Below are 12,643 nucleotides of genomic sequence, written 5' to 3'. Positions count from 1 at the left end.
AGTTTTGTGGGAATTCTGCCGCCTAAATTTGACCCTGCACCTCCCACACAGCTGCTCCATGAGAGAAGAGGGTTAGAGAGGTGGTCAAACAAAAAAATAGAAATAAATACTCTAAATAAATAGAAATAAATACTCCCAGCCATCCTGACTGTGCCTGGGTTCCCCTGCTCAGCCTCCACCTTGCTTCTCCCTGGGCACTTGTGCAAAGTCATCTCCTCTTGCTCTGAACCAAGCTGCACTCTGGATAAATCCTTTTTTTTCCCTACAGATTGAATCATAGGTGAATTTAGGTTGTAAAGCATGTGAGGCTCTTCATGAATTTTTAATTTTTAGATGATAAAAAAAAAAAAAAATCAGCTGGAAATATTTAGTGTTATGGAGAAAGCTACAACCACCAGGAAGCTTTGACACACTTTAGCTACCAAAGCAGTGCCTCAGAGCACTTGGAAATGCTCTGCTGATCAAAATTCAGCATCTGGAAAACAAACTCCTGTTGGCAAAAAAAGGGGCTGGGAGCTGAGTGCTTTGCCAGTCTCACAGCAGGGCTGCTCTTCTGCCTGTGTTGGGAATGGAAGTGCTGATAGGAACGTGCTGGGATACTTCCAAAAAATGCAAGGTGCTGTTTTTCAGGTAGGGAAGGACCACAGGAAGGAGCCTTGCTCATTTCTTAGACCTTCCAGAAGCAGGAAAACGTGTTTTAGTTATTGTTGCTCTCAGTTACAAGTGGGACACTGTCTTCTGATCTTTTCTTTTTTTGCAGAACCATCTAGAAATTATTTACCAAAGCAATTTTGAGGCTTCGTGATTGTTTTGGTTTTTTTTTTTACTTTTTCCTCATTTCAAATCCTGCTGAATTACAACCTCTCTAACAAACCAGGGGAAAAACATTATTCTTGTCTTTCCAGGATCAAGATTAAATGTAATGCACTTGCAAGAAAAGAACAGTTGCTGTTGCTTCCAAATGAAATATGGTTATGTTGTTCTTGGCATCTGGAGTGCATATAAGGAAAAAAATCTGCTGTTGGATTAATTGTTGTGGTGATGAATGACCCAAAAATTATCTTGTTTTGTCTAAAAAACTTCCTCAAATCCGTAGATTTTTCATGAGATAGCAGTTTTAAAAATGGATTTGGCTTTGCAGATACACTTAAGATCCTTTCAGTCCTGTTTTTCTCATTCTTGGATGTTGGCAGGATTCTTTCTCCTGACTTTCTGGGAATTTGATATAAAAATATTTTTATGTATAAATAATTGTTATTTTATATATATATATAATTTATATTTAAATAAAAACGGGACCAAATACTCTTTGGTTTTTTAACAAAAGACATCTTTTTTAATATGGATATATTTTCTATATATTGAATGACCTGTTCCTGTCTCTCCCTTTTTTTTTTTTAATGGAACAAATATTTACATTCCAGCTACTTAAGGAAACAATTACCATATCAATGTCAAAGATGTAGCATGGCAAGCATTTAGAAATCAATATCATTGTGCTTTAAAAAATCAATTTCTCTGCTGATGATAGAGGAATGCCCTGGGATTGTCACTGAAATTTGAAGAACTCCTCTGTTTGTTTTAATCATCCCCTGGAATGTGATGGAGCCAGAGGCCAGATCCTTTTGGAATCTCTTTGTACCAGGTGCTGCACAAACAGAAATTCCTCTGTGCAAGAAACTGTCCTGGAGGGAAACATTTTTGTTCTGTGTGAGCCATGGAATCTTTTAGATTTGAAAAGGCCTCTTAGATCATCAAATCCAACCTTCAACGTTAGTCCAGCCTTCTCTTGGAGAAGAGCAAAACAAATTTCAAATGAAAATAATGGAAAACTGCAAATTTAGGAGTTCCCAATAAAAACCAATTCTTATTTGAAACATTTTCTAAGTAATCTGTCGCATTCCCAGACCTTTAATCACCATTTTGATTTGTGAAGGTGTGAATTCCACAGAACCAGGCATCACCATGTCACTGATGCTGGGCTTGGAGTTCTCTGGGTCAGCTTTATTGTGGGCTTTAAGGCTTTAACATTTATTTCATGGTAGGCCATGATTTTTTTTTATTGCAGAAAACCAAAAGCCTGAAGCTTTTGTTTAACAAACAACATGTAAAAAACTCCTTTTGTCAATACAGTTGTGCTTCCTGTGCCTAAAATACTTTATACAATAATTTATATATTATATGTATGCACAGTTTGCTAGAAGAAAGTTTTCATAAGGAAGAGGTTTTCTTAGAAAACTTGATTTTACCTGCAGCTTTCACAGTTTCTCTCCAGCAGTGTAGCTCCACTGTTCCTTGTGAGCACTCCCAATGTCCTGCAGTGGCAGAGCAGACCTGGGGCCAGTAACCAAAAATGTGAACGTTGCATCAAAGTGCAGGGAGGGGCAGGGACTTCCTGTGAGGAGCAGCAGATTGATGCAAATGAAGCAGGCAGGTTGCTATTTAAGAGGTTTTCTGTCAGCTCTGCTAAGAACCAGCCCTGGTGTGGAAGGCAGCAGAAACTGATTGTGCCATCAAGGGACAACTTAGGCTCAGCTTAAAAACTTTTTATGTGCTGGCTGCAGAGAAAGAAGATGCTGCTTCACTTAAAACCTGTCTTGGGAAAGAGCAAACTGACCACTTGTCATCTTCTCTGTCCAGGAAGAGGAAAAAAGGAAGGCAAAGGAAGAAGAGGAGAAGAGAGAATATGAAGAGTACCTGAAGCTGAAGGAGAGTTTTGTGGTTGAAGAGGAAGGGGTTGAAGAATCAATGACAGAGGAGCAGGTATGTGAGGCTGGTTCTGCAGTTCCCCTTCTCCTGTTAGACGTGCTGCATTCTGTCTTGTGTAAAATGAAATTAAAAGTAGGAGTCAGCCAAAGGTTTTTGCTTGTGAAAGCTAAATTGTGTCTGTGGCACAGGTTAACCCTGGAATATTTCCTGGGGAATGCTGCTGTTCCTCATACCAGACTCCTACGGGGTATTTTAGAGTTCTGAGAGAACTTGCTGGAAATGAGTTCTGTCCTCCCTGTGTCTAAGGACTGAAATCAAACTCATTCTGGAATTCAGGTGATCTCTCACTGTCAGCAGCTCTGCCTTACCCACAGAGACTGAGCCAGTAAAGCTGAATTTGGAGCTGGAAGGTGCCCACAGACCTTGGGGGCAATTATGTGGGTTTGGCTTTATTTTCTACATCAAGAGAGCTGCTGTGAAATCAAATTAAAAGCCAGGCTCTTGTCTCAAAAGGCTTCTGATAAGGGAATCCTCAGGACAAGCCCACACTGCTGCTCCTGTGGCTGCCTGCAGAGCTGTGGGGATGGTGGTTGAAATGTGATACTTGATATAAAATCACAGCAAACCTGAAGAAGTTTTGCTGTTGTGGGAGGCAGAGTTTTGCCTGCTGAAAACCTGTTAGACACAATTTATTTGCTATCACACCCTGGAATTGCTCTTGGGCTGTAGCTGCCAATTTGAGCTGTCCAGTGCATTTCTTGGGAAGGATTTATTTCAGGGCCATGTGTGCATTTGGTGCTCTGCTGAAGAGACTCTGGAATTCAGTGGATTTGCTTTAGTGTGACTGAGAGTGGCTTTGAGCACAGCAGATTGTGCCCAATGTCAAGCACCATTGACTCATTACAGGTTCTCACTATGGACCCCTTCCCATCAAGAAAAATTCCTCCATCACTGACACCAAGAGAAGTTCTGTCTGCTGATGGGGAATTCCCTAGGACGCAGTGAACAGCAAAATGCACACTTTTATGGACAGCTCCTTCAAAAATCTGTACCTGTCCTGTCAGGAGATGAGATTATCCCTAAATATGGGTGTGTTCTACTTCAAACACCCTTTAAAACTGGAATGTGGTGATTGTCCATGTTCCTACAGCTGCCTGTCAAGGAGAAATGAATCTCCCTCCATGTCAGAACAGAGCAGGGTGTTCCTCACCTAAAAGAGCTTGGCAGGCACTTGATGATGCCTGCATCTCAACCTGAGATAACTTTGGTAGGGGTGAGGAGCTAGAACTTAAATTGCAGGTGATTTAAAAGACTCATTCAGAAATAATAACAGGTACAGAGTTATTTGGAGGCAGCAGAAATGAGAAGGAAATTAAGCAGCCACCCTGGCCTCGTGGTGGCTGAAGTACTGAAGCATTTCAGGATCCTGTCAGCAAAGCTGGCTCTGCCTTGTGTTGTCGGGGCTGCTTGTGCTGAAAATCAAGCTCCTGCCTCCAGAGCTCACCAGTTAATTAAGGCTGATTGATTGCCAGGGTTGCAGAGTAACCTGATCTCCTTTTAACTTCAGTGCACGCTGTTTGCATGGCCTCTGAAATGGAGCTGCTCACTGGATCTCAGGTGCATGGCTCTGAAATGCTTCAGCCTCCACAGGTGCTGTGCAGCTGTGCTGCACTTGGCCATCTGCAGGTCCTGAGTCACTCTGGGTTTCCCTCTGCACAGAATGACTTAATGGTGCTTAAATTCACCCAGATGTGGTTATTTCAGGGTATTTATGATGTGAAGAATAAAAAAGTGTATGATAACCTTTTGGGAAAAATCTAAATTGTACCTGAGCCACATTCTGTCTCAAAAAGTACCTGTCAGAAATCCCTTGTGAAGATTAAATCTAGATTATTTTTAGATCTAGATTATATCTTCCCAGTTCAATATCTCAGTCGGTGTAGTTAAAACTTAGAAATTATGCAGTCTAAACACTTTTATAGTATTTCTACTCAGCAAGTTTTTGATGCATTTAATGCTCATGAATTCAAAATAATAATTGTTTTCCTTGCTGTCTCCAGTCTCGCAGCTTTCTTATGGAATTCCTGGAATATGTTAAGGTAAGGTGCCTTTGGTTTTTCTCTCCTTGGTGTGAAAAACCTTTTTGTCAAAGAGGGACATCTTTGCTTCCTCTTTCATTTACTTAAATATTCAACAAGTAACAAAAGCGATCCCTTCAATAAGTGTTATTTACTGAACCAGCACAAACACAGTTAACTTAAAATAGTTTTAATTCCAGCTGGGTCCTGGCTTTTGGGGCAGGATGTGGCTCTTGCCCTGTGGTATAAGACAGGCCTGGTGGATCTCCCTCAGAGTTCATGGAAGCAATGTTTGCTGTGGATTGGGATTTGGGGCATTCAGGCTTTTTTGTTTGTGAGCATCAGCCACTGATTTAAAAACAGTCTCTGTGTGTGAGCTCAGCAGGAAGGAGAATTGCTGTACCTGGAGGGTGTTTTTGAGCCTCCAACACTGGCACTGGAAAGCTCAATCCCAACTTTTCCTGTGATTCCTTCGCTTTTTTTCTGTCCTTGCAGCTTCCAGTGTTTTCTTAATGTTCAGGAGGGCAGTGTAAGAAGCAGCTGCCTTGTTTTAACCAGGGTGTGTCAGTCTCCCTTTCATCCCATTGTATGGCTGGGTATTTCAAACCTGGGCTGTGGTCCTGAGGGTTTGTGCTTTTGATCTGTGAGGCCAAAAGCTCTCCACTATTGCTGTATCAAAGGTCAGATGCATTTTTCTCCTCTCACTCCAGCACTGTCATACAAACCTTTTTTTTTTTCCTAATGAATCCCTTTCTTCCTTTACTGGAATCTGAACTCTCAGGATGTGTGACCTGTGTGAAAGGCTTCTCCAGCAAGCAAATCACTTGGATAACTCAGTGAGCTGCTAATCATTTCCTACTCCAAAATCTCACATTTCGCACGTTCATTATCCCAGCAAAACCCTGGACTTAGAGCAGATTTATCTCCTGGACGTAGAGATTTGCCTCATGGATAACTCTCCTTGGGGAGTCCTTTGGAGTGATTGCCAGGCAGTTCTGGACGAGAGCTCAGAGCAGAGCCCTGCAAAGCTCTGCTGGGCTGCTCTCTGCCTCTCCTTTACTTCTGTGGGTAAAAAATGAGATTCCAGTGTCCCTTGAGGTCTTCCACAAGCACTGGGAGGTTTCCAAGGGAGGACACAGCCAGGGCAGACTCTGCCCATTGCCCAGGGGCTGTGGTGGATGGACCAGATTAGTCACAAACTCCCCGTTGAGTGTTTCAGCACTAAATTCTCTATCAGTCCCTTCATCTTGACGTCAGAGAAATTAAACTTGGGCTGGAAAGCGAAGTCTGAATATTCGACACCTGATTTCCTCTGCAGAGCTGAGCTGCAGAACTGGGGCAGCGCTTTCTTTCACAAGTTTTAAGTATTTTTTCTTTAATCTTGAAAGTGTGCTTAACGTATAGATTATGTATTGCCCTCATCTTCTGTTCTGTTCACAGAAACCATTGACAGGAAGCGGTGCTGAGCTGCTCGTAGCTGTCAGAAAAAAATGTATAAATTAAGAGTAATTGGCATTTTTTAAAAAAATAAAATTGAATTTAGCTCTTCTGTTGAATAATTTCTTGTGCTGGTATCACTGACTGGAGATAGCTCACCCCCTGCTTCATTCTTAAGGGTGTTGGGAGAAAAATGCAGCCTCTTGCTGTGTTTCATCCCTTGCTGAGGACAGCAGCAGCATCACCCCTAAAATGAAATTAATTCAGGAAAATGTGGATGTGTTTATGTTGCTGAAGGAAAGTTAAGCCTGTCTCTAGACCATGATGCATGTTTTATTCCCTTGGGACCTCATGGTGTTGTTGTATTCCAGAGTGTGGGGAGTGCATCCTCATCCCACCCCCTTGGGCTCTCATTCCCTGCAGGATCTGTCTTGGAAAGCTTCCACTAAACTTGGTCATTGAGGGGGAATATCTTTGAGTGAAGGTTTAAGTCCTGTTTTTCTTGTTCATGTGGCTTTGCACCAACCCCCCCAGTCCCTTTAAAAGAAGATGTGACGAATGTTGGCAGTTCCCAGCTCTGAGAACTGAATTCCATGGACTGGTTCCAGTTCCCTGTGTTCAGTCCATGGTATTCAGTTCTCTAGCTTGGCTGCATCAAACTTCACAGCTGCTAAATCTGTGTGTGGCTTGCTTTTTGGTCTGATTTTATTAATGAAAAAGATTCATCTATTTCAGCCTCTCTTTATTTCTTCAGTGGCCTCCCAGTATGCTCTCAAGACCAAGAACAAAGGACTTTATTGTTTGAAGTATTTCATTTGTTAATGGAGATGCAGCTCCTGTGGCTGTACATACATGGATTTTAGGAATGTAGACCTGAATATTAACTGAGCTTTCCAACAGTTTTGTCTTTTCCAAGCTCCTTACAAACGCTGCATCCTTTTGCAACTGAACAGATGAGTTCCTAAAACTTTGGCAGAGAGGAAAACAGGACCCAAGTAGCTCCAGACAAGCACTGCAGGTGTTTTCTCTGGAGCTACAGAGAAGCACAAAACCAGATGTGAGCAGTGCTGGTTGTGCTTTGGCTGAGAAAAGCTGCAGGAAGAATCTGTCAAAAGCAAGATGACGATGTGCAGTTCCAACACTGACAAATTGAATAAGGTGTTGGCTTGCTTAGGAAGATTATTATGGCATTAATACACATGACATCAGTAAAACAGACTAAAGCACTTAATGCTGCCAGTCCTGCCTGGGTTTTATGTAAGTGCTGATACACACCAGTGATGGTTTTAAAAGGTGCTTTGAGACATCCCTCAAAGAAGAAAGGGATCTTGGTAAAACTCACTGGAAATTAAAGGCAGCAGCTGAGAAACTCAGGAGGTGGGGGAACAGAGTCATGGCTGTTCCTTGTGCTCATCCCAATGTAAGGAAAAGTCCAGGGTCGAGGCTGGCAGATGTGTTTGAGTCTTGCCCTGAGTGGGTCAGAGCACTCAGGTCTTTCCACAGAGCTCCCTGCTTTAGGTAACCTGAGAGTTTTTCATCAGAAGAAAGTGCTTACTAGGAAAAGTTACTTAAAAGGAACAGGTTCTGCCTTGTCAGGTCAATGCATTTTTTTATTTGAATGGGGAAAAAAAATCCCAGCTTTCTCATTCATCAGCTTAACTCTTGTTTGTTCCCACAGAAAACAAAGGTTATCCAGCTGGAGGACTTGGCTTCACATCTGGGTTTAAGGACACAGGTAAGCACTGACTTGTGGGGTGGAAGTACTCATTTTTGCTGGGTCCCTGCCTCCCTCTTAAACCAGAATTCCATTTAAGTGTGCAGTGGGTTACTTACAGGAATTTATCTGGTTGAAATATAAATTTTAATTTCCTTCTGCAGTCATATAACAAGAAAAAGAGAGAGGTAGAACTGTAGAAACCAACACTTAAGGTGCAGTGGAACTGCATGCTTGGAGTAACTGTGGAGTAAACCCAGCCATAAATTCAACAGATTGTTGCTTTGGGTTGGTAGGAGAGGTTTGCTCCTAAAAGAAGCAGGAAAAGATGTAAAAACGTGGAATTTTTGAGCAAGGACCTTGGAGAAGGACCTCTGTGCTTCATGGAACTTCATGGCACTGCACAACCTTTCCATGGGAAGATTCCTATAACCCCCTGCTCCTTGAAACAGGCAATAAGTGTCTCTTTTAAGGAGTAGGGAATTTAATTTGAACATCCCAAAATACAGAAAAAAAAAATCATCCCTCTAAGACCAAAGGGCTGATTCCACCTCTTTGTGTGGGAGTGCTGAATTCCTTAACCCTGAGGGATTTCAAGGTAAGCCTCTGTAGTTTGTCTGAACGTGTGAAATGGTTTTTGCTTCCCTTTTGATCAGTCTTGTTATTCCTTTTTCTCTCCTGCACAGGATGCAATTAACAGAATCCAGGACCTGATGGCAGATGGCACCCTGACAGGTGACAGCCAAAGCACAAAGGGGATCTTTCTGTAGCTGGTGGTGCAGAAAGTGCCTTCCCTGTGGCAGAAAGAATTCCAGTGTCATTCCTGTTTTAAGGATCTAGTAGGACTTGACAGCTAGATATTTATATTTTATTAATTTACCCATCTGCTGAAGGCCCTTTGGGGTTGCTGAGCAGCCAGCTGCAAGTGGGGCCTTCTGAAATCTGAATTTGAGAGGATCACTGGGATGATTTGGGGTGGTTTCCAAGCCTGGTGGTTAAAGCCAGGGCTGGGGTGTGGCATGTGGGAGAGGCAGACATCCCAGAGCACTGCAGGATGCTGGAGTCAGTGAAGTGCTTGTTCCCAGCCCTGGAACACCCAGTCCAAGCTGGCATGGCAGCAGGGACTGAGCAGGAACAAAACATGGCTTAGTGCTGGGCAGTCTTCTTCTTTCCAAGGGTGAAGTAGAGAAAGGTGCCAGCACAAACATTTATTCACCTGATCTTGTGCTCGTGGCTGGAGAACAACTGTCTCAGCAAGTGCATGTGGAAACCCTTTCAAATGCCCTAAAAGTGCTTGGAATCCAGGGAGAAAGGATGTGTGCTGTCCTGGCTGGCTGTGCCCAAAGCCAGGGAGGCTCTGCCTCGGTGGAATCCATAAAAGCAGAGTTCTGTTCTCATTCTGGAGCCACAGAAATATGAAAACTGAGCTGCATTCCCTTGAGGGGAGGCTGAAAAGGCTGAGCTGGGCCCCACAAGGGCTCTCAGTGCCCTCCTGGACCCTCCTGCTCCAACTTTCTCCACCAGGTGCCTGAGCTGGGAACACGAGCACCAAAAAAGCAGGGCTAGGAAGGGGAAGGGTCTGGAGAGGAATCCATGTGAGGAGCAGCTGAGGGCACTTGGCTTGTTCAGCCTGGAGAAGAGGAGGCTGAGGGGAGATCCATCAAGTTCTGCAACTTCCTCCCCCGGGGCAGCTCTGATCTCTGCTCTCTGAGACAGGGACAGCACCCAGGGAACGGCTGGAGCTGGGTCAGGGGAATTTATGTTGGGGATCAGGGAAAGGTTCTTCCCCCAGAGCACTGCCCAGGCTCCCCAGGGAATGGGCACGGCCCCAAACGTGCCAGAGCTCCAGGAGTGTTTGGACAACGCTCCCGGGGACAGGGTGAGATTGTTGGGGTGTCTGTGCAGGGACAGGAGCTGGATCAGTGATCCTGGTGGGTCCCTTCCAGCTCAGGACATTCTGTGATCCCTGCAGCAGCTGCTGTGGAGCTCCCAGGCAGCTGTTCCCAGTGCACAGGACGGGTTCCTTTGAGCAAAAGGAGCATTCCCAGGGCCCTGGGCTGCTGGCACAGCCCTGCTCCAGCGCCCAGCAGTGGCCAGGAGATAAAATCCTGCCCAGCCTAGATAGGAAGTGCTGCCTCAGCAGCTGGAACATCCCTGCCAAAGCAGTGAGTGATGCCTGGTGGGAAGTGAGGGGAGCCCGGTGCTGACTGAATCTGCAGGCTGCTCTCTTTGCCCTGCAGGTGTGATTGATGACAGGGGAAAGTTCATCTACATCACTGCAGAGGAGATGGCAGCCGTGGCCCAGTACATCAAGCAGCGAGGCCGAGTCTCCATTGCAGAGCTGGCCCAGGCCAGCAACTCCCTCATCAACCTCCAGCCTGACAGCAGAGCTGTGCCTCCAACCCTGGCCTGAGAGACACACTGCAGGAGTTTAACCTCTTAATGAATAAAGCACTTCATTAAAGGCAAACGAGAACCTTCGTGGTGCCTGAAGGTAGGATGCTCTTTTTGAAGCACCAGCTGCAAACTCAGAGGTTTTCAGAACTGGTGTTAAATGGTAGAGTTGATTGTACAAGAGGCTGCCCAGGAACTCAAACACTGATGCACCTGTGGCCCAGGAGGATCAGTCATTTATCCCCTGGCAGCCAGTCTCATGTTGTTATAAACAAACTTTTTATTGTTTGCAGATTCTGATGTCTGTATCAGATAGATTTGGGGTTGATTGCATTCGGGGTTTGCTATAAACAAACTTCTTTATTGTTTGCAGATTCTGATGTCTGTATCAGATAGATTTGGGGTTGATTGCATTCAGGGTTCTCCAGGCTTGCTCTGCACTGTGGAGTTGTTTAACTTTGTGATGGACACAACGTAGGTCTGTAGGCTTTGGCTGCTGTACTCAGATTGGAAGGAAAGAGTAAAAAGAAAATACTCTATGTGTGTCTTTGTTCTTGCTGAAATATATCCTGAAACTCTGAAAAGAATGGTTGCTCTGTTCAAAATTCCAGGGGCTATTTCAGGAAACCTTTGCTATATAAATATGTTTTCCTTGGTTTATGTAACATGAGAAGTTTGCTTGCAGACAAGCTGCATCATTTCCCTGTAGCCAAGAGACAGAAACCCCTCCAGGGAAGGGCTGACTGGGCTCATTTATTGTGCAGGCCAGTTCTGCTGATACCACCCAGATCCTGGTGATTCATCCTTTGAAGTCAGAGCCAGCTCAGAGTGTCTGAAGGCCTCAGACACCCCCACCCCGTGGCCTCTGTGTTCTGCAGGTCTGGGGGTTTTTAAATAAAAACTTCAGACGCTCTGAGTCACACAATGAATGTTCCAAGTTAATGATTATTAATGTATTAATTGTATGGGTCAGTGTATTTCCTGCATAAGAATATTTATTTTTTCAATCATTGATTCATTCTCCTTTCTGAAATCAGCAGAATTTATGTGGGTAAACAGTAATTGGGGAGGACAAGAGGTTTTGTCTCTGCCAAACTTAGAGGTAACTTGAGCAGACTAAAAGCCACCTTATCAGTGGGATGAGACAGCGATAAAAGAATGGAAGGAAACATTTCCTTTTAATCTCTGCACTGCTGCTGGATGTGAGAGTGCAGGAGAGTGGAGTTCCACCAGTCCCATGTGCTGGTGTGAAAGACCAGCACATTCTGAGTGCTGTACAACCACAGCCAGCAAAGAGGTTATTGAACATTTGAGGCTTGTAAAGTCTCTTGCATGTTAATTTTTAAAAAATATTTGGGTTTGCCACTGTTCTTTTGTTCTGTCTTCAATTATTCTTGTAATAAAATCAACAATATTGAAAGAATTGCAGAGGTTTGTGTTAGAAATGGGCAGGGACAGGGTTGGGGTAAGACATGACTGTGAGCTCTGCCAGCAGCTGCTCTGCCCTCCTCATCCTCTCCCACCATTTCCATTCCTGTTCTTTTCACCCAGCTGCATCCTCTCAGGAAAACTCCTTTTTCTCTCATTTTGGGGGTGCTTTGCTGCATGTGAATTGCGAGGCTGGGGACTTACATGAGCCAGGAGAAAATAATGTAGGTAACAAAAACCATGGCTGGGGCTTCTAACTCTGCTGAAAACTCCTGTGGGACAACCTCTGCTCTGCCTTGAAGGAATTGTTGCACTTCTCTGAGTTTCCTGAGTGGCTGCAGGAGGTGAGGACAGGCGGGTGTTGGTGCTCTGAGCCTGTGCCTTGGGGAGCAGCCACCACTATTCAACTGCAGCTCCGTTTTCTATTAAAGGAATGTTTTGGTATTTTCTAGGAATTCACATCCAAAGTCCCAGGAGGCAGTTGAAGGTCTGGAGCACAATTGCTTCAGGCCATTTGTTTGGATGGGTTATAAATGAGGCAGTTCCAACCTAAGCTGCTGTTTCAGTCTGTGTCTGTGGAAGTGGAGGGGGAAGAAATTCAGGGCTGTGCCCCCAGAATGATTTCACTGGCTGAATTCAAAGCACAAGTTTAATATATCCCAACGGACACCTAATGGGAAGAGAGTTGTTCCCTCCCTGTTGGCACTGAAATAGGGACACCCCTGGGTGTCCTGGCTCAGCTGGGAGTTGTCCCCAATGTCCTGGGTGAGGATGGTGGCTGAGGGTGCTGGGAGAGAGGTGGAACAACCTGGGGGTACTGGAGTGCTCTCCTCTCCTAATAAACCCCAGTGTTTAGGTGCTGAACTTCATCTCCCTCCAGCCT

At 44.5% G+C, this 12,643-nt stretch overlaps 1 protein-coding gene across 2 annotated transcripts in view; it reads left to right on the top strand.

The window, feature by feature from the left end:
* Nucleotides 1-11,755, top strand: part of DDRGK1 (DDRGK domain containing 1) — a 36,019-nt gene extending 24,264 nt beyond the window's left edge. For both annotated transcript variants that reach the window (XM_053976200.1, XM_053976201.1), the window contains exons 5-9: nt 2,641-2,763; nt 4,770-4,808; nt 7,903-7,959; nt 8,625-8,673; nt 10,179-11,755. In XM_053976200.1, coding sequence (XP_053832175.1) covers nt 2,641-2,763; nt 4,770-4,808; nt 7,903-7,959; nt 8,625-8,673; nt 10,179-10,351 — 441 coding nt within the window. In that variant the 3' untranslated portion in view covers nt 10,352-11,755. The remainder of the gene's footprint in view (nt 1-2,640; nt 2,764-4,769; nt 4,809-7,902; nt 7,960-8,624; nt 8,674-10,178) is intronic.
* Nucleotides 11,756-12,643: the final 888 nt, after the last annotated feature.

The sequence above is a fragment of the Vidua macroura genome, chromosome 4 (genome assembly GCF_024509145.1).
Source record: "Vidua macroura isolate BioBank_ID:100142 chromosome 4, ASM2450914v1, whole genome shotgun sequence".
Lineage (NCBI taxonomy): Eukaryota > Metazoa > Chordata > Aves > Passeriformes > Viduidae > Vidua > Vidua macroura.
This window is presented reverse-complemented; position numbering and strand designations above follow the sequence as displayed.